Source organism: Carcharodon carcharias, chromosome 11 (assembly GCF_017639515.1).
Source record: "Carcharodon carcharias isolate sCarCar2 chromosome 11, sCarCar2.pri, whole genome shotgun sequence".
NCBI lineage: Eukaryota > Metazoa > Chordata > Chondrichthyes > Lamniformes > Lamnidae > Carcharodon > Carcharodon carcharias.
Window position 1 is genome coordinate 34,219,810 of NC_054477.1, and position 27,001 is coordinate 34,246,810.

The window sequence follows — 27,001 nt, forward strand, 5'->3', positions numbered from 1 at the left end:
CAACTTTGACAAGAGGCATTCCAAAGAAATGTAATAAAATTAAAATGAGCATGGAGCCCAAATGGGAGATAGTAGCTGAGTGACTACAAGCTGGGTTTTAAAGAGAGTCTCAAATTAGGAAATATGAAGACGGAGAGGTTTAGACAGGGATTTCAGAGTTTAGGGCCTAAATGGTTAAAGGCATGGCCTCCAACACTGGGGGTGAATGGATTTCAGGATGTATCAGAAACCATAAGTACCTTAAATTAGTAACTTCTGAGTCAAAAATATATTTCTCTCGCCTGAAGCCAGATAAATCAGAACCTGCATTCATATTTCTCAAAAGATTGAATCATCAGTTCCCCCATGTGCCTTGACTCAGTTTGAGCCAAATCATTTAAACTATCACTGAAGATATTGAAGTAGCATGCAAGTGCAAACACTGAGAAACTTCAAACAAGTGTGGAAAATGCACAAAGATGCCTGTTGCAGGACTGCACATGCCTAAAATCTAGCCCGATATTTTCATTTAGATGTACAAGTAGAATCTGTGTAACAGGGCACAGCAGGCCAGACCTGAAAATAACAGGAATAGCTGAACCAGGTCTGACTTCTTGAAACTGTGTAGTTTAATCGGGAATTTCCGTTTTAATCATATTTTCATGTGCCTAATTTTCAGCCTGCTTTTCACTCTTCTTCTGAATCATCAGATTGGTTTGAGAAAGAGAATAAACAGCAAGTGCACAGTACCAAAAGGCCTAAAACTGTATGGCTTATGATAAGAACAACAACTGAGAATATATACACCGTTTTATCGCAGTAATCCTGAGGCTGGTGAAAAGGCGGAATGAAGTTGGGCAGATACGCAGAGAATACCCAGTAGTTTCCCAATATAAACCACACGAAGAGGAACAGACTGAGTGTGACATGGACATAATATCGGTGCAGATTTTGTCGCCAGGGATATTCATCATCATCATCATCGCCAATCATGACAGATTTGGAAAGAAGTTGTCTCATTTTTGCAGAATCATAGAGCAAGAGGGTGACCTGTGTAATTATTATAGCAAAACAGTGTTAGTTCAAGGTCATAAGAACATACAAAAGAGGAGCAGGAGTGGGCCATTTGGCCCTTCAAACCTGCTCTGCTATTCTTTAAGATCATGACCAACTTTCAATCTTAACTCCACCTGCCCATACTATCCCCATATTTGTTGATTCATTTAGTAGCTAAAAATCTATCAATCTCTGTTATGAATATATTCAATGATTGAGCATCCATAAGCTCTCTGGGGTAGAGAATTTCAAAGATTCACAAGTATTGTAGTGAAGGAAATTCTCCTCATCTCAGTCCTAAATGATCAAGCTTTATTCTGAAACTGTGAACCCAAGTTCTGGATTTTCCAGCCAGGGAAAACATCTGCTCACCATCTACTCTGTCAAACCCCTTAATAGGATCAAGTAAACACAGATCTGTGTTCACACTGTATAGGGCACTTGGTTATGGCTTTTTAACAACACCAAAAGCTTAGTTTTCAGAGCCTGCTTCTATTTGAAAATGGAGGAACAATTCACAAACAGGACAAAACCCAAAGGTGTATTAAATTGTATTTCACTTCAAGGATTACAGACCAGCTAGACTAGCATGTTCTTTACAAAAGTGTTGATAAATGTTGACATGCACTTAGTTTTATAGTGATACCCTACCTTCAAACTGCCGATTATTCCTCCAACCAGCAAATACAGTGGAATCGATGGCTGAATTGGGCAGCTTTCCAGGAACTTCATTCCTAAAATAGGCAATTGGGACAGACTATATGAAGTGAACAGGCACAAAACACAAGTTGAGAATTTTGCTGATTGCTCCATGTGGCAGCATTAGAAATCCGTAAATAAAATTAGGAGTGTTCATGGTTTGCTTAAAACCATGAATTTATTCCGAATGATTTTGCTAGAAATCTTCCCAACAGTAGTTATACTATCACAATGCATAGTGACCAGTTACCCATGCCCCCACCACCGACCTAAAAATCAATCAGCATCTCGCAGACCAGAAATCTGGCTCCCTGCAGCAATATTGCCCTGGGGAGAGCCTTAATTGGATCAGAGTGGGACCTCCACCCCCATCAGGGAGGAAGCCCTACCCTAGGGAGCTTCTGGCCAACCTGATTGGCTGGCAGCTCTGTAGTTCCAGCAGCACCAGGTTCAAACAAAGTCAAGTGTTGGGACTACACGCAGTCCCACTGAAGAGAAAATGTTTTCCAGATTTGCCTCATTACGCATTCTTGCCTGAGAGCACTGACATCCATTAGTCTGTTGAAACGGCTGTGCCCAAGGGAAAACATTACTTGATTGAGTGCTTTCTCTCTTGGATTTATTTCTCAATGTTTATTTATGCAAGATAAAGAGATGGCAAGTTCTTGTCATTTTTGCTATTGTTACTTTAAAGGACTGTTTATTGACACTTTTATACAGCTGTAGTAAAAGGAGGTTTTTGCAAGAAAGTATGAATGAATAACTTTTTTGAAAACTTTTTTCACAGATGATGCCATTTCAATAGGGTTCATTTGTTCTGTAAACAGAGCATATGCTGGGTAGCTGGGCATTGAAGCACCATATATTGGCAGGCAGGGTATGGCTGACCATTGGGGGCGGGTGGAGGAGCACAGGTTGGCAGTGAGGGTATAAATGGCCATGACGGGTGAGTGGAGGTGCATTGGTTGGCATGGAGGGCATGGGTAAGACTACTGAGCTTACTTTATCTCATCTAGACAATGATTTATGACACTTCTGAGGGGGCATGAACCAAGACTCATTGAAAAGCTGGTCCGATTCCATGAATATTGCAGAGGGCTAGGAGATGCCTATCTCTGCATTGGAGCTGGCCAGGTTGGGAGTGCAGGGTTTGGGCTCACAACCCACACCAGCCTGCACCATTATCCCAAGCTGACAAAAATCGGAGGTGGGAATGTGGTCGGGCAACCCAAGATCATGTCCAGGCCGCCATTTAAAGGTCCATCCGCCCGACTCCATGAAAATCCAGCTCATTGACTCAGAGACCCTGGCCAGAGATGGAAAGAGAGAGTTCTAGAGAGAAAAAAACATGAACAGCAGCTGCTGCAAACAGCTGAGATAAAGACTGATCTCTGTTAGCCACCAGGCAGAATGTGGGTAGGAGCACATTCTCTGGTTGCAGCATTGGAACCCATGGAAATTAAAAACATATTAAAATACACTCTGGTGTGGCAGGAGAAGGAATCACCAGATTTGGCCTTGCTGCTAGAAGGCAGTTTGGGATTATCAGAATTCTGAGGGAAAAGGCTTTCGACAGACACTGCACGTTACGACCTAGTGAAGCAGGGAGAAGCAAGCCCATTGGGAGCTGGCACTAAGTTTGGACTGGTTCCTGTAAAGGCTACAATTCCGCAGACACTGCAACGTAATGTCTAAATGTGGTGTGGGTCTTTTGGTCGTGTGAGGAAGTTAAGGAGGGATATCTTTTCTGTAGTTTAGTGTGTTAGTTACCTACTAAGTAATGTTTAGTCAATGTTGATTTTAGTTTTTTTTGTCACAGTAAAAGTCTTAAAATGTGAAATCTTGTCCTGTGATTCTCTGAATCAGTCACTAGGAATTCAAATCTGTTTTTAAAAGTTATCAGTTACAATGAGGATTGTACCAATAAGTATAAAATTGTCACTAAGAGATCAATTAAATGATTCGGGAAGGACTCCTTTGCAGAGGGAGTGATGAGCATTTGAAATTTGCTGCCACATTTCAGTCCTGTCCAGATCTTAAAACTTAAAAAATATGGTAAAATTACATAAAAATATCTTTAAAATTGAAAAAAAGTTAAGAAACTAAATATTGCTGAAAAAAGAATTGGGGCAACAGTTTTCCCCCTTTGAGGGGGATGTGCGGGAGCGAGTGCGGGTTCCTGTTTGCCGCCCCCAGTCAGTGGCATGCCGCCATTTTACATGGCCAGGCCAATTAAGGCCCGCCCAGCGTGACATCCACCAGGAAGCGCTGAGCACTCCCTGTGCGGGCGGGCGGGAGGGGAGGTGGATTCCCTGAGCTGGGAGTGCGCTCTTTCACGCATGCGCATGAAAAAGTGCACTCATCTCCCTGAGGCAAAGTGCTGCCTCAGGGAGATCGGCTCAGGTGTGAAGCATTAAATAAAGATGAGAAAAAAAATTACTGACATGTCCCCTCGTGCCATTGTCACATGAGGTGGGACATGTCAATATCTTTGATTTAAAGATTTCATAGAAATTTTAATAACCTCATGAAACCTCATCTCGTCCATGGATGAGATTTCATGCTTTTTCAGAAGCTCACCAGGGCTCCCAGTCTGCCCGCCAACCTTAAGGTTGGACGGGCAGGTCCATTAATCACTTTAATTACTTTTTAAATGGCCTTAATAGGCCTTTGACAGTTCGGTGGACATTTACACATCATTTTACGCTTTGGCGGGTGAGCTCTGCCCCCCCCCCCACCGGCTCACCGACTGGAAGACACAGCCCATGTTGTCAAAGCCTTTCATCTTACACTCATCAGGACAGTTTGCAAGAATGCCAAATGTAAAGGGAACAACAATATATACTTAATGAGAAGAGAGTGCTGAATGGTTGGCAATGGACTCTGATTAGTCGAGGCATTACCAGATGCTACATATATTAATACACAGGGCCATGTTCTTTGCAGACAGAAAGAACAAGCACACACATTGTGCCTGTTACAACTAAACAAATTTGTGACAGCCATTCCCGGGTTCCTTCCTCAGGGCAATACCTTGACTAATCAGAGTCAACCAGCCTGATTTGAATTTAAACAAAGTTTGGCAGTTAACTGTCAGTCATCAGTTAACTGGTGCTTTCTCCATGGCTACACCTCTACCAATCAGATTCCACTTGCCAACCAATAGCACTCTCTTCTCATGGGGCAGAATTTTGCCTTTGGAAGGTGGGGGCAGTTGGGAAGCTGACCGTCACCTGTGATAGGCACCAGACCGTGATCTCATGCTGGCGGGCCAATTAAGGTGGGCCAGCATGAAACGCGGGTGGCAGCTGCCTGTGGCGGGGGGGATGAGAGAAGGACTGCTGGCTGAGTGCAAACTCGGCGTAAGTGAGCTCTGTGCCTCAGGGAGATGAAGCGCTGACAAAAAAAGCAAATAAAGAAAATAAACACGTAATAAGACATGTCCTCTCATGTAACTCTGTCACACAAGCCGGGACATGTTATTAATTCAATTGCAAAACTTTTATTTTATTTGTATTTGCTTTTGGAAACTTTATCCTGACCGTGGATGAGGTTTCCAAAAAAAATGCAAAGGCCGCTTGGCCTTTTCACCTGCCCACCAACTGTTAGGTTGGACAAGCAGCAAAAAATTTAGGGTAATTGATTATTTAATGGCCTTAACAGGCCTTTTAATTGTCAGCGGGCACGCCTGCCAACCGAACTATTGTGTGACTGCACGTTGACATCAGCACGCTCGGCCAACATCAACACGCATCATTTCACACTCGAGCGGGTCGGGCGTGCACCCACCCACCAAGCGAAAATTTCTGCCCATGAAGTATATATTGTTGTTCCCTTTACATTTGGTATTCGTGCGAATTGTCCTGATGAGTGCAAGATGAAAAGCTTCAACAAAATGTGTCTTTTTCAGCAATGTTCAAGTTCTGTATTATTAAAGAAGATCTACAAGCTTTAAGGAAAGTTGTAAAACAGTTGACAAAAAAATTACAAACCATCAATAATAATTCAAACCAGTTTTAAGTAATTCTACAGACCCCTATGTCCTTCAGGTATGGATCCTCTCAGTGCCTCTTTCTCTTAGGTGTTCTCCACTGTTGGTGGCCAGGGTGTAGTAAATGAGAAAGATGTGGTTGTAAGAAAATTCCAGTCACTCGATATCATTTAAATGTAGCAGAGCAGAAGGTGAGGTGCTGAAGGTGTTCACCTGATTGGGCCACATGGAACATCTGCTGGTATATTTTTGGTCCAGAGACTGATGTCTAACTCCCTAATTTTCCTTCAATGGTCACCTCAGCTGCACCCAAAACAGATGGAGGAAATCCAGCCCTTGATATTTCTAGGTCCATAAATAAAATTCCAAACTGTTTTCCACTAAGATTCAGTGTGAACAACTGTTCTGATTTACTCATGTTGGCTTCTTAAATCCTAAGGGTCAAAGCTCTAGGCACTTAGTTCTTGTCATCTGCAGTAAGCATGACTTCAACAACATCACTGTATACTTCAATGAGGTGATGCTGATGTTTCCAAATGCCAAAGACATTTCTAAAGAAGTGCTGACTACTGGCACCTCAGAAGACTGTAACTCTGAGGTACTTAACTTTGAAGTACCAATAAAAATATTGCCCTGCAAGCAGATGTCATGCATTTTTTTCATATCTCTGATGAGCTGTTCAGCTCAGCCTGTGTGAGGTAGTTCTTCAATAAAAATATGCATCTAGAGATAGTCTAATCATTTAACTGAGGTGAATGCACATCCCATTACATTTATTTTTTAAAAAGCAAGAAATAGCAACTCTGACAAACTCATGTACTAAGGAGATAAACTGAGATGAAATTACAGCAGTTTTGAATTGCTAGCCCTTTGCATCAAATAAATGCCAATAAATTAATTACTTTAATTAAAGCATACAGCTCACTTAAGAACAAAACTTACACCAGTTAGCATTGCTAAATTTTGTATATTCATTCTAATGCAATATTTAATGAAAATAAAGTATCTCACCCACAAAGGCCATTGACAGCGGCAGTGCAAGGAAAGCAAGTAGCCCAAAGATAAAGAAAGCTGTGCACATAAACAGATAAAGATGTCAAATTCTTTGTTTTCACCATACTGGAAATTAAATTATGAGGATATGAAGAGCAGTAAACTCTGCATCATTTCCTAGAAACAAGCAGGCTCAATAAAGTAATAGAACATCTTGGCATTACTTGTGATTCTAATAAACATTAATTGGAAACTATAATATGTCATTTGGGCAAATCCCGCCCACAGGTTTTGAGTCTGAAGCACCTTATTCACCAGAACAGAGGAGGCAATGGTCCCTAATTGAAGGAGGCACAAGCAGCAAATTTAAACGTACATACCATTCTTCCAAATTGTGCCATTTCCTTGTGTGTTCTGAGAGATGACTGGAAAACTTTGAATCTTTTCTTTGAACCACTGGATTTTAGGTAATTTTTGAACACGTTTCAACCAAAATTAAAAGTTACAAATACTTCCTGCAAAACAATCTTTCTCATTCCCTTCTCTTTCTCTCATCCACTATTTTATCACAGTTGACCCCCATCCCTTATATTATTCATCATCTCACAACGTGAACAAACATGTCAGTAGGTGCAGAGAGTCACACTTTACCCTAAAGAGAACTGTATACAGCTCAGGCGCATACAGTGTACATCTCTTCAATATTCACTTCGTAATGTAATAGACAGGGATTATAGTCAAGCTGCGCCCACAAGGGAAAAATATAAAAAAACTTACATAATTCAATCAAGCATACCCTCCACACAATATAAGACACACAATCAGACATGCTTCTAATCTGTAACACACCACAGACACAAATTAAGTAAGCCAGGGCATTTCATAAATCCTAATTGTTTTCAAGGAATGTGTGAGTTTTCCAAAACACTCTCAAACATCTCTCATCAAATCTATTAATGAAATAACTGAAAATTGCATGTTGACCTAAAGTTTTCCGAATGTGATTAATTATTGCAACAATTAAATTGTTCTCAATACACAGTGAAAAATTCTCAAAGCCATCAAATTGTTGCTACCTATTCTAGGGCCTAAGGAACTGTTCTTTAACAAATAGCATGTTGTAACTGCCCACCTATCCTCATTTTTCCTGGAAACAATGGTCCACATTTGTCACAAGACTGCACAAAAGTTGACCACAATGGTGTCTATATCACAGTATCTTTGCAGTGCAGGTGGAGGCTATTTGGCCCATTGAGTCTGCACTGGCTCTCTGAGAGAGCACTCCACCTAGTCCCATTCCCCTACCTTATCCCCATAACCTTGCACATTCTCTCTTTTCAGATTGTAATCCAATTCCCTTTTGAATACCTCGATCGAACCTGCCTCCACCACCCTTTCAGGAAGTTTGTTCCAGACTATGACCACCTTCTGGGTGAAAACATTTTTCCTCACATCACGGGAACGATTCCAGGAATGAAAGGCTTAACATATGAGGAACGTTTGAGGACTCTGGGTCTATACTCGATGGAGTTTAGAAGGATGAAGGGGGATCTGATTGAAACTTACAGAATACTGAAAGACTTGGATAGAGTGGATGTGGGGAAGATGTTTCCATTAGTAGGAGAGACTAGGACCCGAGGGCACAGCCTCAGAGTAAAGGGAAGACCTTTTAGAACAGAGATGAGAAACTTCTTTAGCCAGAGAGTGGTGAATCTATGGAATTCATTGCCACAGAAGGCTGTGGAGGCCAGGTCATTGAGTGTATTTAAGACCGAGATAGATAGGTTCAGATTGGTAAGGGGATCAAAGGTTACCGGGAGAAGGTGGAAGAATGGGGTTAAGAAACTTATCAGCCATGATTGAATGGCGGAACAGACTCGATGGGCCGAATGGCCTAATTTCTGCTCCTATGTCTCATGGTCTTATGGCCTTATCACATTTACTCCTTTCGCCAACTATTTTGAATCTGTGCCCTCCAGTTCTTGATGTTCTCTTGAGTGGGAACAGTTTCTCACTATTTACCCTGTCCATACCCCTCAGGATCTTGAATACCTCTAACAAGTCTTCTCTCAGCCTTCTTTTCTCCAAGGAAAACAGTCCCAGCCTCTCCAATCTATCCTCATAGCTACAGTTTTTCATTCCGGGAATCATTCTTGTAAATCTCCTCTGTACTCTCTCCTAAGCCTTCACATTCTTCCTCAAGTATGGTGTCCAAAACTGTACGTAGTACTCCAGATGAGGCCTAACTAGGGTCTTGTACAAGTTTAACATGACCTCCTTACTCTTGTACTCAATACTCCTATTAATAAACCCTAAATTACTATATGCTTCATTAACTGCTCCCTCAAAATGCCCTGCCATCTTCAATGACCTATGTACGTATACACCGAGTTCTCTCTGTTCCTGCAACTCCTTTAGACGCTCTCCCTTTATTTTGTACTATCTCACCATATCTTTCCTGCCAAAAATCACCTCACACTTCTCTGCATTGAACTTCATCTGCCACTTGGCTGCCCATGCCACTTGGCTGTCCAATCCATCACCGCATCTATGTCCTTTTGAAGTTCAAGACTATCCCCATCACAGTTGACAACATTTCCAATCTTTGTATCATCTGCAAATTTTGAAATCATGCCCTGAACACCACAACTATGTTACAAATGTGAGACTTTATAAGACTGTTGTAAACTGCCTTTTTTAATTTAAAGTGAAATAGTATGGCCTGGAGAGGGTTTCATGTTCATACTAATTCTGCCCTGAGGCAGGTCCGTGTGATTTGTAACCAAAACCTATTGAAAACCAAATGACTGTTCTCACACCTTGACACAAAAGAGGGGGTAGCTGTTTTTCTGGACACATAGACACGGAGGGAGAGGTGACAGAAACAGCTGCTGCTGTAAAGAGCAGAGATGAAGACTGGTTCTGTTAACAACTAAGCAGGTTGTTGGTGAGAGCTGGTTCTCTGTTCGAAGAGATGGGATTTGTGGAGAATTACGGAACAAGGAATCACTGGAGTGGTTCTTGCTGCTGGAAGTCGATTTGGGCATATGCCCAAGAATTAGAACATAGTCTTGCAGAGACATTCTGGCTTCAATAAACAGAGAACTTGCTAAGGAAATCACCCACAGGGGTTATTTGGATATGAATCTGTCTCTAAGCTTATACCATACCTAGAATAAACAATCTTCTAAGCTTGAAGTTTCCTATTTGTAGGAATGAATATCGAACATCTCACTCAGTGTTTTGCTGTATTCACTGGTTTCCCAAAAGATGATACAGGATCTCTTTCTGGTGACCCTTCCAACCTTTCCATGGTCTTTAATTCTCCTCTCCTCCATCATCCATGGACAGCCCTTGCACAGTTCCACTTTTAACTATCTGAATGCAGCCAGTGCATCTCTAGTAATGGTGTCTTGTCCCTCTCCACACCACCTCCAAAGATTTATCCTTTTACCCATCCTCTTCCTTGTTCACATGCTGCTCCTCAGCAATGCCATCTGCAGGCTGGTGGTGGGGGAGAGGTGGGCGGGGGGTGGGGGGGGGGGTGGCGGTGTGTGTGTGTGTGGTCAACTTTCACATCCACGCAGATGATCTCAAACTCTATCTCCCTACACCTTCTCACAATCTCTTGGCTGCCTCCATGTTATCAGATATCAAGTTCTGGATTAGTTACAATATCCTATTGCTCAACACTAGGAAGACTGAAGCCACCAGTTTCAGCTCCCCCTCCCCTCTCCACAAATGTTCTGCTGCCTTGCCAATGCCTTCACCCTTTCCTGGCCACTCAGTCAGGGTATAATCTTACTTCCCTGTTCAAGCATGAACTGAGTTTTAAAATCCACAGCCTATCCATCACCAAAGACCCTTACTTCCAGCTCTACCCTCACTTCAACCCCTTCATCACTAACACTCAAGATTCATCTTACTTTTCTTATTGTCTTCCCATTCCCCATCTGCCATAAACTCCAAATTGTCCAAACTCTTATCTTCATCATTGGACCCTGATCTGCATATTCAAAGAAAAATCATATCAACTTAAGTGGATGCACTTACCACCTGCTCAGAAGAACAGGTTAAAATAGAAGGTGGCAGGATCAGCGTGGGGTAGTGGTGGGTATGTCACCTGGCCAATTTTAACTACCTGTCTGCCTAGTTTCCCTCAGGTGGGTAGGGTTAAAATTGGCCTTTAAGAAAACAGCACTGCAAACAGCTGTGTGGGTCTTCCTTCTCAAAAACAACCTTTAGTGGTCTTACATCAACTGACAGTGCATTGTGTAAACAACGGGTCTTTGGAGTCATTAGGGCCGATTATCCAAGTTTGTGCTGTCAGTCAAGAGTCATGCCCACTGTCAAAATTACTCCCAGTACCCATGTATACAGATGCAAATTAGTGCTGCTTTTCACATAGCCAATCACGATGGAATCTAGATGATCCAATATGTTTGATCTTCTGCACCTAAATCTCTTCGTAGTTATTAAGAATCCTGATAGGTCTTCTAACAGTGTAATTTATTCTATGTCCTTCTATTAAATACAATCTTCTGCACTCAGTACTGGAAATCTGAACAACACTGTAACGATGGACTGTCTAATTGTTGGGTAGTTTTGAATTTGGGCTGTGGGCATAACAAATTTAAGAAAGATATTATACTGTCATTATCAATAAGAGGCCTTTTTTTAGTTAGTGCAATGAAGAAGAAGATAGTTAACAATTTAAAGAAAACTGTGATGCTTACCATTGCTGGCAATTTTTGAAATACATTGATGGCAAGCCTTTTCCACACCAGCAGACATTTTCCACTCTTTCTCTGGTCCAGGGTATTTCTGAAACAAAACTAGATGAAAAATTTCTGTAAGCATTGTAGCTATTTTAAATCTTCCAGTTTGCGAAGTAATGTATTAAAACCTCAGATGAAGAATTTTTAAGAAATAGTAGCACTCTTGCATCTGAATCAGTAGGTGTTGGGTGTTATGTTTTCTACCATTCTTACTCTAGAATTTATGGTTTCCATATTTTATGTTATCATCAGGAGCTAAGTCCCAACTCCCTCTGACCTTGAGGGTTACATCATTAGTTTATGCTTTGCTGTATGCCCAGGATAACAAACAAACACAAAGCAGTCATGAGTTATTTAAATGAATAGTCAAACTCTAGACAAAGCGCCTAAAATTATATTGTCCCTCATTACAACATGAATAATTTTTAAAGTAAATGGTTGCAGCATCAGAATCCAGCAGATGGAATTCTCTGGCCTTTCTGGAAATGCATATTTCAAGCAGTTAAAGAGCCACAACAAAGCTAAAGCTTCCTTTTAAACTGTTGGAATACTTTCATTGACAAGGAGTACGTTTTCTCGAGAAAGAACTGACTGGACGCTCTGTGTTAACATCAGCATCTAGTAACAATACAGCTCCGACGTCCACATCACTGACATCATTGAATGCTTTATTGAAATTTGGAGCAGTCAACACTGGCTCAGTTATTAAGGCAGCCTTTAGTCTCTTGAAGGCAATCCGTCAAGACTCTGTCCAGTCATTTTTTCTTTTGTTCGATCCTTCTCGATTCAACATTAATGTGAGTTCTTCGCTGACTTGAGCCAATTTATCCAGATTCAGTTTATAAGAGTTTTGTTTGATGGGTGGAATACTTTCTACATCAACATCATGAATAGGTACAGAAGTTCGTCCTGGTTCATTTCTACACAGTGACTCATATTCTCTTAGCAATTTGACTGCCAGACCGAGACTGTTGGAGGGTGGTGTAATATTTTATACAAATTCTTTAACACCTCTGTATTGATTAACCTGGCAGGGGAGGGGTTCAAATTGAAAACTTTCCATCTCTGTCTCACCATCCGAACCCTCAGGTATAGTCATATCACTCTCTTCCTACTTTACTACCTGAAGTATCAACCTTTAAGTTAATTATCTTCCCTATCATAATACGATTTTGTTTTATTCATGTGATGAGAGCATCGTTGGCTAGGTCAGCATTTGTTGCCCATCCCTAGTTGTCCTTGAGAAGGTGGTGGTGAGCTGCCTTCTTGAACCACTGCAGTCCATGTGGTGTAGGTACACCCACAGTGCTGTTAGGACAGGAGTTCCAGGATTTTGACCCAGTGACAGTGAAGTAACAGCGATATATTTCCAAGTCAGGATGATGAGTGGCTTGGAGGGGAACTTCCCGATGGTGGTTTCAGCATAATTATATGACACACGCATTGAATTCTCCTTCTATCTGGCACACTAATCAGATAGGCCAGAATCTTCGGGTTGGCGAGCGGGGGCAGGCCTTAAGGTTGGTGGGCAGGCGAAGAGCCCAGGTAACCTTTGCATTTATCATGAAACCTCATCCATGGGTGGGATGAGGTTTCATGAAGGTTTTTAAACTTTAATTAAAATTTTTAATAAAATTCACTGGCATGTCCCAGCTCATGCGACACTGTCACATGAGGGGACATGTCTTAAACATTTTCTTTTCTTTATTAAAACTTTAAAAAATCAAACTAATCTCCCTGAGGCAGCTCTGTGCCTCAGGAAGATTTCTGTGCTCTTTCGTATGCATAAGCAAAAGAGCACAGGCCCCCCCCCACCAACTCAGCCTATTCCCCTCGCCCGCACAGGGAGTGCTCGGCGCTTCTGGCTGCGCGTCACGCTGGGCGGACCTTAATTGGCCCGCCCACATAAAATGGCAGTGCACAGCCGATTGCCGGTGGCGACCGGTTACACGCCCGCCCCCGCCTGCTCCTGACTAACTCCCCTCCCCACCGACAGGGAGAAAATTCTCCCCATAGTTTGCCTCATTAAGTTTCTTTTTAACCAAATAAGTCCACTAAATGTAGCCTTCAGTGGTTCGCCCTGCATATGTAACAAACTTTAGGTAACCTTGTATCCAGGTTTAAAAATGTGTTTCCCAGCTGTCTTATTTGTTTATTTTTTTCAATACCTGTTGGTAAACCTGAAGTTGTTGTCAAGCAATTGCACAGGCTTTTGACAGTCTGCCTCGGAACTTGGACACATAGGGCTGGATTTTCATCCTAGAAATGCGTAGTTGGAGCTGGGACATTTCCTGGCATAGCCCGCTCGCCTTGGGAGAAAGTGCCAGCAGGTTTTTGTTCTGGGGTTGTGGGTGCTAACTGGAATCAGGCCCATGTCCCCAGAAAGAGTTCGAAGGAAGTCATTGGGGTTGCTGAGTGCCGAGGCGGGCTGCTTTAAAGGCCCACTTTGGTGCTCTGGGTTGTAATAATGACAGCAAAAGAGAGAACAACCCTCTAGCCCTCACCCTCTCACTCCCCAAACACTCCCCATGCCCAAGCCATGTTAACTCATGCTACTTCACATCCCTTGAGCTGTTCAGAATGGGCAGAGTACTGACTGTACTCAACCAGCCCATGCTTGTGAAACTTAGAATATAATGTCTAACATTAAATGTGATTTCGTGATCGGACAGCACATGCTGAACTATCCTGAGTGTGCTAAGAATTACACTAATAACCAATTTAAGATTATCAATCAGGCTCACAATTTATCACTTTTATGCTTGCTAGAATCTACATATATTCCTATGCAGGAACCTGTCCTCTGCAGGCAACAGGGAGACATCCAGTCATTGTGCCTTTTTTGGATTAAACGAAAGCATGAGAGACAATAATTATCTGCTGCATTCTCCATGGCAACACCTCGACATAGCAGAGTCAACTTGCCAACCAATCAACATCCTTTTCTCATGCAATTTAAATTGTTGCTCCCTTTAAAATTTGGCATTCTTGTATCTGTCCTGATGAATGCTAGATGAAAAGCTTCAACAATATGTCTCTTTTTTCAGCAATACTCAAGTTCTGTACCATCAGGCGACGATTTGATTCATAATAATTGGCTGTCATAAACATTACTGTATGAGTCATTGAGTGGATTTTCCTTTGAATGTGGTTTGGCTCATCAACTCAAGCTGGCGTTTAAAAAAAAGTTCAAACCATCCTCACAACATATGTATCAACCTAGGTCCGGGCAAGAAATTTAATTGCTACTGGCTGTGCAACTGGATTTAAACGCCCAGGCACCAAGCCAAAACTAAACAAAAATGTTTCATTTTAGTCATAGAGGCCTTTAGATCTCGTTCAAGGACTTAGCTACATAAGTTAGGCTATATAATTAAGTCTAACACTCCCTTGCAGTCTCCCAAAGAGACTGGCCCCTCCTATTTCTCACCTTCTTGCTGTCCTTACCATCATCTTCCAAAGACATGATGTCAACATCCATATGTATGCTGTTAACATCCTCATCACCACTATTGTGCTGTCATTCCATTTGTTCACATCAGTCGTCAATGAGCCACAATTCCCTCCAATTAAATATTGGAAAAACTGAAGCCATTGTCTACAAACTCCCTTTCCTGGCCAATAGCTACATCACTCTGCCAATCTCTGTCTCAGGTTGAATCAAGCTGTTTGCAACCTCAGCATACTATGTGATGCTGTTTGGAGCTTTCAACCCCATTTCCTCTGCATCAGGATCACCTACTCATACCTCGGCAATATTATCCCTACCTAAGCCTATCTGATGCTGACACCCTCACACATGACTCTGTCATTTCAAGACTCAGCCAGCTCAATGCTCGCCTGACGAGCTTCCATCTTCCACCGCTGAAGAGCTACAGTGAGTTGTCGCTGGTTGCGCCCAGCTAGACCCAGGTCTACAGATTGTCATTCCTGCAGATGACCAAGAATCAGTGTCGCCAAAGACTGTGCACGTCCAGGGAACTGGTCGGTCACATATGCCACTTGCTGCAGGATTTGGTCCCACGATGACATGGAGGACATCTACTCCAGTGGCCGTGAAAGTGATCGTGGCACTCAATTTCTATGTTCCTTTCAGAGCCCCACAGCTGATCTCTGTGCGATATCACAAGCCTCCACACACAAACATATCCATGAAGTCATGGATACCATTTCACAAAGGCATACAACATTGTGCATTTCACCCAGGATCAGGAAAGCCAAGATGCAAAAGCGCTGGGATTTGCCCAGATTTCGGGTTTTCTGAATGCAGGGTGCCATTGACTGCGCTGATGTGGTGCTCAGATCTCTGTGGCAACACGCAGTCCACTACGTCAAACTCAACAGCTTCCGCTAACTGAATGTGCAGCTGGTGTGCGACCACCACAAACACATCCTGCAGGTCTGTGCATGGTTTCCAGTGAGTGTCCACAACTCCTACATTCTCAGTTGGTCACAGAAACCTGACGTCTTCCAGGGTCCACAGAAGTTGCATGGATGGCTCCTCAGAACTAGGGCTACCCACGGAAGGCATGGTTGATGATGCCTGTGCAGTGGTCTCAGATTGCAGAAGAGTGAAGATACAACGAGGTTCATGCTACAACTTGCACTTTGATGGAGCAAACCATTGGAATGTTGAAAATGAGATTCTGGCACATGGACCAGTCTGGTTGAGCCCTGCAATATCATCCACAGAGGGTGTCACGCATTGTTATCACCTGCTGCGCCCTTCACAAGCTGGCACTGCAACTGGAAGAGGAGCTGGCTGAGGAGGAGATGGAGGAGCTGTACGTCTACTCTGATGAGGAGCATGTCAAAGAGGATAAGGATGTTGAGGTCCTCGAAGGCGAGCATGATGCCAATGAGGCCAATGCACTGGCCAGATGAGGCAAGCCCACTCAGGAGGCTCTCATAGCTGCTAGACTTGTGGAAGATGATGATGACATGCAGTGAGAAGACACCGTAGGTCCTCACATTGCATCTGTGAATGTTTGACTCTTGTCTGGCTGATGGCAGCTCGCATACCCTCTGTGATAAGGCTCCTGTCATGGAGATGCAGCGGATGCCCATAGTCCCTACATTCCAGGAGGATGATGATGACATGCAGGGGACACTCCACAGATCCTCACATAGACTCTCTGAATGTCTGACTCCTGTCTAGCTGATGGAATCTTGCTTGCGCTCTGTGAATAAGGTCATATCACGGAGATGCAGCGGGAAAACTTTAACTTCTCCTGATCATATGGCATCCTTCATGAACGGAAACCCTTCAGGACCACAATGTCACTGGACACAAAAGCTGATGAGATTGGGAGCTGGGAGCACACAGAGGGAATGACGGTACTCTGTGCTGCCAGCCCAAGACATTCTGGCAGCGTTGATAAGCCCCATCAAGGTGCAGGCATGACTGATGTGACCAGTGACAGCAAAGGCACACCATCAGTGTGCTGGGAGGTTGCACAAAGCACAGGGAAGAGACTGTGGCAGAGACACCTGCCTCGTGCAGGGACCAAAGTTTCACATCTGAATGACATGAACACTGCTCATCAGAACAAGGAGCTATAGACAAGGAGACATTCTTGAGAGTTTATTAACAAATGAATATTAGGTACAAGTGATTAACACCCATGCCCAGGCCACGCAACTACAGCCACTGGGTGGCTGTCCTCTTTTACAGGGTTTTGGCGCTGACCACTGCTGCCACTGCCTCCCAAGCCGGATTGGTGATGCAGCCTGAGCGGAGCGAGAGCATCACAGCAGGCCTCTGCAGAGTCCAAAAGGCGTTCCAGGGGCACATCATTGAATTGGTGGTGGCTGCAGTCTTCTTGCCTTTCGGGGCCCTGTCTTCAGTGCAGCAGTCCTGGGCTGGAAGCACTGAGAGGTCTGCGCACGGCTGCACTTTAAACATGGCTCCCAGCATGAGGAAGTGGGGAGGTGGCGGGCGAATCGGAGGCCACCCACCAACAAAATGGCATGTTTCCCGGGAATGCATGATTAATGAGGCGGGACAATATGGTGTGAAAACCCGCCATTATGGCCGATGGGTAAAATGTTCTTTTTCTCGGCCACTACCACACTTAGTGCAAAGCTGAGACAATTCCAGCCAATGTAGCTGCAGAGTTTACCATCTACAAGGTACTCTGCAGCAAATCACCAAGGTTTCTTCGACAGCACCTCCTAAGCTGCAAATTCTATCTCTTTTATACAGACAGCAGACACTGGGGAATGCCACCAGCTGCAATTACCCCTCCAAGTCACATGCCATCCTGACTTAGAAATACTTTGCTATTCCTTCATTGCTACTAGGTTAATATCCTAGAACTCCCTGCCTACTAACACTGTGAGTGTCCCTACATCACTAAGATTTCAACAGTACGAAAAGATGGTTCGCCACTACTTTCTCAAGGGCAATAGTTAAGATTGGGTAATAAAAGCTGGCCTTATCAGTGACACCCACATGCCATGAATTAAAACTAAAAGACGATGGTCTAGTGGTGCATTATCTTCCACCTTCTGAGGTGACAGGAAAACAAAGTGATCACTCTACATATTTTCCAAAGAATAATATAAAGTGATTAAGGACCTGTACATGATGGAGAGTAAAGGCGCAAGATTTGGTTCATAAAGGAGTCAACCTGCCCAGTCATGAGTGTCAATAAAGATGTTGTGAAAACACAAGATGTACATACACACATTCTTACATTTTTTGGGTTTTTGCTCCGAATATCATCTTGGGAACAGCATCACTGGTCACAACCATAAGTGGATCTCACGTCCCTTATGATCCAGAGTGCACCTTTTACTAATCACAACTGGTTAAAGTATACCATGATTCAGGCAACTAAGGGTATAAACAAAGGCTCGCTTCTTTATCTGGACTATTACAGATAGCTGGTCCATGCCTTTTTGAAATGCCAACCATAATGCAAATATCAAAGCATGATGCTTGATCCCTTCAGGAGGTACAGGAAATGCTTCATGAGCATAATCTTAAATGCTTAAGATTGTAACACAATAAACAACCCAAATGAATAATCAATTAACACTTCAAATCGCTAGGGTAACCAGTCTGATTTCAGGTTGCTTACTGAAAAAAATGCTTAAGTTAACCTTGCATAAATATTATAAGTTTAAGAATGTAACTGAAAGAAACACAAACAAAAACTGCTTTTATACAAACTGTAGACCTTTCACAAGATAGCAACTACACTGAAATTCTATTACATAACAGTCATTCTCCAACAAAAATCGAGACATTTCAGCTAGTCAAATAAGATGTTATAAAAGTTGGATTAAACTTCAACTGATGTCCTTAGAAGGAGCACGCGTGACAATATTTTCTTTAATTAAGTTCACTTTTCTCTCCATTTATGTAACGTAAACTTTTCATTACATTTTTATTCTGCACATTATTATAGAATCACAGAATCACACAGTGCAGAAGAGGCTCTTCGGCCCATCGACTCTGCTCCGACACGTGAGAAACACCTGATCTACCTACCTAATCCCATTTACCAGCACTTGGCCTATAGCCTTGAATGCCATGAGGTGCCAAATGCTCATCCAGGTACTTTTTAAAGGATGTGAGGCAACCCACCTCCACCAACCTCCCAGACAGTGCACTCCAGACCGTCACCACCCTTTGGGTAAAAATATTTTTCCTCACATCCCCCCTAAACCTCCTGCCCCTCACTTTGAACTTATGCCCCCTTGTGACTGACCCTTCAACTAAGGGGAACAGCTGCTCCCTATCCACCCTGTCCATGCCCCTCATAATCTTGTACACCTTGATCAGGTTGCCCCTCAGTCTTCTCTGCTCCAACAAAAACAACCCAAGTCTATCCAACCTCTCTTCATAACTTAAATGTTTCATCCCAGGCAACATCCTGGTGAATATCCTCTGCACCCTCTCCAGTGCAATCACATCAATCCTATAATGTGGCAACCAGAACTGCAAACAGTACTCCAGCTGTGGCTTCACTAAGGTTCTATACAACGCCAACATGACCTCCCTACTTTTGTAATCTATGCCTCGATTGATAAAGGCAAGTGTCCCATATGCCTTTTTCACCACCCCACTAACATGCCCCTCCGCCTTCTAAGATCTATGGACATACACGCCAAGGTCCCTTTGTTCCTCAGAACTTTCTAGTGCCAAGCCGTTCATTGAATACTTCCTTGTCAAATTACTCCTTCCAAAGTGTATCACCTCACACTTTTCAGGGTTAAATTCCATCTGCCACTTATCTTCCCATTTGACCATCCCGTCTATATCTTCCTGTCGCCCAAGACACTCAACCTCACTGTTAACCACCAGGCCAATCTTTGTGTCATCCGCAAATTTACTAATCCTACCCCCCACATAGTCATCTATGTCATTTATATAAATATCAAATAATAGGGGACCGAGCACAGATCCCTGTGGTACACTATTGGACATTGGCTTCCAGTCACTAAAGCATCCTTCTGACATCACCCTCTGGCTCCGACAACGAAGCTAATTTTGAATCCACCTTATCAAATTACCCTGTATCTCATGTGCATTTGTCTCCTTTTTTTGTGGGACCTTGTCAAAGGCTTGCTGAAATCCATATAAACTACATCAACTGCACTAGCCTCATCTACACACCTGGTCACCTCCTCAAAAAATTCAATCAAATTTTTTAGGCATGACCTCCCTCTGACAAAGCCATGCTGACTATCTCTGATCAAACTTTGCCTCTCCAAGTGGAGCTAGATTCTCTCCTTAAGAACTTTCTCCAGTAGTTTCCCTACCACTGACATGAGACTCACTGGCCTGTAGTTCCCTGGCTTATCTCTACAACCCTTCTTAAATAGTGGAACCACATTAGCTGTTCTCCAGTCCTCTGGCACCTCCCCCATCGCCAGAGAGGAATTAAAAATTTGGGTCAGAGCCCCTGCGATCTCCCTTGCCTCCCTCAGCAGCCTGGGACACAAATCATCCGGGCTGGAGATTTGTCCACTTTTAAGCCTGCCAACACCTCCAATACCTTGTCACTCCCTATATCAACTTGCTCAAGAACCTCGCAGTCTCTCTCCCTGAGTTCCATACCTTCATCCTCATTTTCTTGGGTGAAGACGGACATGAAGTATTCATTCAACACTCTAGCGATGTCCTCTGGCTCCACCCATAAATTGCCCCCTTGGCCCCTCTTCCTGTTGATAGATTTATAGAATATTTTGGGATTTTCCCTACTTTTACCAACCAGAGCTTTCTCATATCCCCTCTGTGCTCTCCTAACTGCTTTCTTAAGCTCTGCCCTGCACCTTCTGTACTCCACTAATGCCTCCACTGATTTGCTTCCCTTGTACCTGCTAAAAGCCTCTCTTTTCCTTCTCATCGTAACCTGAATATCTCTGGTCATCCATGGTTCTCTGGGCTTGTTACTCCTTCCTATCACCCTAGAGGGAATATGTTGAGCCTGTACCCTCCCCATTTCCTTTTTGAACACCCTCCACTGTTCCTCTGTAGATTTCCCCACAAGTAACTGTTCCCAGTCTACCTTGGCCAGATCCTGCCTTATTTTACTAAAAATCTGCTCTCTCCCAATCCAATCCAAAACATTTTTTTGCAACTTGTTTACGTTTTTGTTCAAGTTGAAATAAAAGTATCCTGCTAAGTTATTGGAAATTGATGTTTAAGCACAGATCCAATGCTTCCTCTCCATGGAAACACACAGCCATCCTCATTTCAAAACAGTCATAATAGAATCAGGCGTTACATAACAATTCTTTTCTCACATTTACATGGCATAGTGCATTAGAACTCACTACGTTGGTCATCAGGGAATTATGTCCATCATTCTATCATTTGAAGTCTATCTATTCATTTGCTGGAACAATATGGAATTGAAATGGCACAGAATTTTCTGGAGCCTTGCACTATTTAATTGACACATCCCCATTATAGTGCCCATCTTACAGAGAAAAAAGGAAATTATGGCATAAATGATTCGTGCCATTACTCCACCCCATAATTTCATGTGACTTTATTGTTAACTTCACCAAAACAGTGACAAGCTAATCATAACTCTGCTCTCTTTAAAATCACCAGTGATCACAAATTTCCTAAACCAATGCAGTCTTTAACATCATAGGTGCTTTCAGATCTGGCAGCAACTTGAGGAATGAATTTAGAAGATTTATAGCAGTTCAGCTATTATTTTTTCACCTAAAATGGCAGGAAATTACTTCAGCTACCTGCTAGGAGATTTACAGGATCCATTCATGAGTTTTCATGTTATTAGAATTTATGGCATGTGGCTACAACAACAGAAACAATAGAAAAAGTTAACCAGGATCATTAATTGAAAAACAATTTATTTTTAACTGACAGATCCAGAAAAAGGAGACTGTTTGCCCCTTTTCCCAGTTAACAGATGAAAGGCCATTCTGTTCTGATACCTGCTCCAATAAATTTCCAAAGGCTCAGCACAATCTAATTTAAGAACAAAATCAAAATACTGCAGATACTGAAAGTCAGAAATAAAAACAGAAAATGCTGGAATGCTCTAATGATTGGTCACGTGAAATATTAACTCTGTTTCTCATTCCACAAATCTAATTCAAGTATAAAGCTTATCGGAAATTTAAAAAGCTATATATTGAATAACCATGGGGCAAGGATGAACTGCAGAACCTCTGTAAGGGTCTATTATTGGATTTAGGCTGGTAGATGTTGTAGCTTTGCAGGTAAATACAAGGCAAACCAAATTCACAACAGCCCATACATTTAAGGGTTGGGTTTTGCTGACAGTGGCAAATGCTATTTGCTACACTTGCACTTGCCCACAGACTTTTTATGGGCCTCTGCATGGGGAGCATCTCTCAGCCAACTATCAGAGAAGTTCTGCACCCACTACAGAGCATCTGGGACCCTTGTGAAAAGGGCAAGTAGCTGTGTAGCTCTTTAACCAATTGGACTGAAGAATCGTTAATGAGCAGTGCAGAGTATGAAGCCAAAAATTTCAGTTAGAACAGGGAATTCTCAGTCAAATAAGGCACAGAAAGTGAAGTAAGGAGAGTGAAAGAAAGGCTGGATTAAGAGAGTAAGACAAAAGAGGCAATGAGAAAATATTAAAAAAGAAAAATATATATTTTTTAAATCTCCAATAATAAATTAAATCTGAAGGAATGAGAATCACACTTGTTAAAGTAAATTCTCAATGCCACAGAAGCTGTTTGGCTGTAATTAAGAATCATCACACCATCAAAATGGACTGCACTGGAATGGATAAGCTATAACTTTTTTTCTAGTGTATGTGTGCATGTCATGTCAATACAATACTGTTCCATGTATTTTAATTGTGATCTCTTGGTGAGATACTATTCTTGCACAACTTTTGAAGAGCAGGACAGCTCCAGCAGTAAATTCCTAATTTATGCATTGAACAACGTATGTGTAGTTGCTGGAAGCTGCTGTCCAATTTACACTTTAATAATGATGAGCACTGTTGGTTTCACCGTTATCTCTACTGCAGAACCTGGCCCATTACAATACCCATCATCACTCTTTGTTATGACTGTACCAGTTGCACCTTTATCTTGCTTCTAATTTTTGTAAAATAGTTGAGGTTGGGGTAACTAAAAGCTCTACACATGTAGTGATTTATTTGCATATTTAGTAGCATTCTCCAGAATATTGGAAACCAATAAACAAACTATTTAATAAGGGCAATGTAGATCAACAAAGAGAAATCCTACAAAAACATACATGAAATATCTACAACCAAAGAAGCTCTTAGAGGACAAAGCACATACATAAAGGAATAGATTTGGTTAGCCAATTCCTTAATTTATGCTGGAAAAACTCAGCAGGTCTGGCAGCATCGGCGGAGAAGAAAAGAGTTGACGTTTCGAGTCCTCATGACCCTTCGACAGAACTCGAAACGTCAACTCTTTTCTTCTCCGCCGATGCTGCCAGACCTGCTGAGTTTTTCCAGGTAATTCTGTTTTTGTTTTGGATTTCCAGCATCCGCAGTTTTTTTGTTTTTATCCTTTAATTTATGCTGTTTTGAAGCTTAGCCAATCCTTTTACAGTAATCTCAGATTTAGTGAGAACTACGGAAGTACAATTCCACTAAAAAAAAAATTACGCCCTGGAAATTCTTCAGTTCCATATTCGTTTTCATTAAGAAACACACTAAATGCATTTGGAAGATCCTTTCTGATAATCATCCTCTACTTTAAAACAAAAACAGAATTACCTGGAAAAACTCAGCAGGTCTGGCAGCATCGGCGGAGAAGAAAAGAGTTGACGTTTCGAGTCCTCGTGACCCTTCAACAGAACTAATGAAAATGAATATGGAACTGAAGAATTTCCAGGGCGTAATTTTTTTTTTAGTGGAATTGTACTTCCATAGTTCTCACTAAATCTGAGATTACTGTAAAAGGATTGGCTAAGCTTCAAAACAGCATAAATTAAGGAATTGGCTGACTAAATCTATTCCTTTATATATGTGCTTTGTCCTCTAAGAGCTTCTTTTCTTCTCTGCCGATGCTGCCAGACCTGCTGAGTTTTTCCAGGTAATTCTGTTTTTGTTTTGGATTTCCAGCATCCGCAGTTTTTTGTTTTTATCCTCTACTTTAAGAGTGGCGCAGGTGAATTGAATCATGGGTCTCTCCAAAACATACCTGGACCTGCTAATTTGCCGCTATGCTTGGAGAATATTCACAATCACGAAATCAGGGCACGAAATTCATGCGGTGTTGGCCTTGCTGTTGCAGGAAATTCCGTATCCATATTTGCTTTGGAAGATAAAGATTTTCACAACTCTCTGAAAACACAGTTTGGCTATGTGCACAATAGGAATATGTCCTTTTCATTTCACGTTGAACATTGTTGGAAAAAGTAGGTAGTAAGATTGTCATTTTCATCACAAAATACAGTTCTGAAGAAGGGTCATATTAGACATGAAACTTTAACTTCATTTCTCTCTCCACAGTTGCTGCCAGACCTGCTGAGCTTTGCCAACATTTTCTGTTTTTAATTAATACAAAATGCAATAGCACAGCTTAATGTGAAAATAAAACGATTTTAACTTTTATTAGTCATAAATATGTCTCTTCCTGTAATTGTGCCCGATTCTGGCACCTTCTTTAATGTCGTTTGCCAGAAAATGTTGGGAATACTCAGCAGGTCTGACGGCATCTGTGGAGAGACAAACTCTGATGAAAAGCCATTGACCTGAAACGCTAACTCTGATTCTCCCTCCACAGATGCTGCCACAGACCTGCTGAGTTTTTCCAGCAATTTCTGTTTTTATTTCAGATTTCCAGCATCCGCAGTGTTTAGCTTTTGTACACATATGAAGACAACTGGGTAATGGGAAGGAGGAGATAACTGGGATCTGCTCCAGAATGTGTGTTAAATCTGGAACTACAGCCTCCTAATTTTCACATTTTATTACTCAAACAGTAGTCTTTAAATTTTGCCCAAATTATTTTAGGATTGGTTTTATAATTTGTTTTCAATAAAAAAGACTGAAGAATCCCAATAATAGTTGGGGGTGGGTTAGCTCAGTTGGCTAGAGTGTGATGCCAACCAAATGGGTTCTATCCTCATGCCAAGATAGTTCTTGGAGATCAGCCTCCTAATCCTGCCCCACCCCCCCCCCCACCCCCTCCTGTAGAGCGGTGCCCCTCAAGCTGTATATAACCAATTGGCTCTCTATCTAATGGAGAGAATGATGCCTATCATCCTTTGTGCACTATGGCCAATTATCTTACCCAACAGTAGTTTGAAAAGTTCACAAACAGCCTTTCATTGTAACTTTGAAAGGGACAATGCAGTCATTTTAAACTTCGGATGAAACTAAATTAAGAACCTACAGTCAATTTTTATTGCTTTTTTTTACATGCTGTACTTCCCCACAGTTAATTATAAGGTAATCTTGCTCAATTGGAATCTGATTATTAAGGGAATTTCACATTCATTACCCTCTTTTTATTAACATTTCCACCTACAGTTTACGAATCGATTTGACTGAGAGAGCCCCACATCTAACAAATGTGCAAATGTCTAGTTTGTGTGTCTTTGTCCTGCTCTAAAGTAATTGTTGACTTGGGGAGGTTCCTGAAAGATGGAAGTGGGTGGCTGTTAAGGTCAGCTGACCATCTGGCTATTCTGTCTGTTTCTCAGTCAGTTGGTGATTGAGCAATGCCGACGGTGTTGGTTCAATTCCTGTACCAGCTGAGGTACTTCTTGAGCAGTATTCTTCTGCTTGCCCCATTTGAATCATGATTAGTAACCCTCTGATAATGGGGGTACATATAAAGAGCAAGAAAGACCATGGGACAAAGAAAGAAACAGAAACCGAACAAGCAGGGCAGCATTTGGGAAGGTACGCGGCAATTCTGGCCAGAACTCTTCTTAACACATCACCAATCTTTTCCCCCTACAGATGCTGACTGACCTGCAGGATATTTTCTATTTTTGTTTCAGTTTTCCATGACATGGTTTTTTAAAAATTTGAATTAGCCACCAATTTCGCCAATCGGGTGTGAAACATCGAGTGTTAAGGAATTTCTAACCCAATCGTTTCGTCATCGCACAATAAACTGCTATCACATCAAGCTAAACAGCTACTGATTTGCTGTTTAAACTCAAGCTCTAGGTGTGCCAAGTCTACCAGTGGAAAAGCTTTTAGTGCAGCACGCTGTCTTGCGGTAGTATATCCCAGCTAGTCTACATTTAGAACTTGAGGTACAGAACTGATGTATCCTGAAGGGATATAGCCGCGTTAAAAAAAACCCTGATACGACCACAACTAAACCATTACCACGACCATTCTACCTCCTTGGCAAAGGGGGTCAGCTTTCAATAATAGAATTCCTTTCCCAATTGTACACAAGTGGCAGTGAGGGGATACATCTATTGTACAAGGACACACTAAATTATCCCGTACATTGTCAGAAGTTGACTTAAAATTAACTCTGGCCAAACTACATGCGGGCTCAGAAATACCAACTGAAGTGTTAAAGAGGGATTCATTTCTTCCAATCCCAACACACTGCAGAATACTGCGGAACATTTTTGATCTAAAAATCCAGAAACTGTTAACATCTTTTTTTTCCCCATTTCCTTTCCATAGATTCAAATCTTCACCATGCAAAAGAAAACACAGCGTCGTTTTTATTTTTTAAAAAAGGGAAAAAAATCAAATAATTGGCGTGGGTGATCTCTGGATTTGCAACAATGGGAACAAATGCAAGAACCAAGAGGAACGCGCGTAAAGACAGTTCTGCAAGAAAAGCTACAGCATCTTTAAACCCTGCCTCTTATTTAGATCTACCAGTGTTTAACAAGGTAGGGGGACCTGGCCAAGCGATCAATTCGAATCAGTGCCAGAACACAAAAGAAATCGAATTTTTAAAAGTTAACGAGGTAGAAATTGTGTTTTACCAAGCGATCTGAAATGCTGTAGGTTTTTTTGGCGCTTTGTTGGGATCAAAAAGCTTACCTTGTTGAATGTTTCACTGGATCCCA

The 27,001-nt window shown here is 42.1% G+C and overlaps 1 protein-coding gene across 2 annotated transcripts; it reads right to left on the reverse strand.

Annotated features, from left to right (window-relative positions):
• On the reverse strand, positions 1-27,001 carry LOC121284436 (transmembrane protein 272-like). Of its 2 annotated transcripts, XM_041199901.1 has the most exons (5): positions 26,976-27,001; positions 11,455-11,553; positions 6,737-6,796; positions 1,687-1,769; positions 1-1,029 (listed from the first exon to the last, which is right to left on the reverse strand). In XM_041199901.1, exons 2-5 carry the CDS (start codon positions 11,510-11,512, stop codon positions 667-669), a joined length of 564 nt encoding a protein of 187 aa, XP_041055835.1. In that variant the 5' UTR covers positions 11,513-11,553; positions 26,976-27,001; the 3' UTR covers positions 1-666. The 2 variants fall into 2 exon arrangements, with proteins under 2 accessions (XP_041055835.1, XP_041055834.1); XM_041199900.1 differs by lacking the exon at positions 6,737-6,796.

What these genes read in the sequence shown, in the direction of transcription:
- LOC121284436 (XM_041199901.1), bottom strand. Translation starts at nt 11,512, where the DNA reads ATGTCTGCTGGTGTGGAAAAGGCTTGCCATCAATGTATTTCAAAAATT. An exon ending in TTCAAAAATTGCCAGCAATG is followed by an intron (nt 6,797 to 11,454) that starts GTAAGCATCACA and finishes TTATGTGCACAG; the next exon opens with CTTTCTTTATCTTTGGGCTA. An exon ending in GAATAATCGGCAGTTTGAAG is followed by an intron (nt 1,030 to 1,686) that starts GTAGGGTATCAC and finishes ATAATTACACAG; the next exon opens with GTCACCCTCTTGCTCTATGA.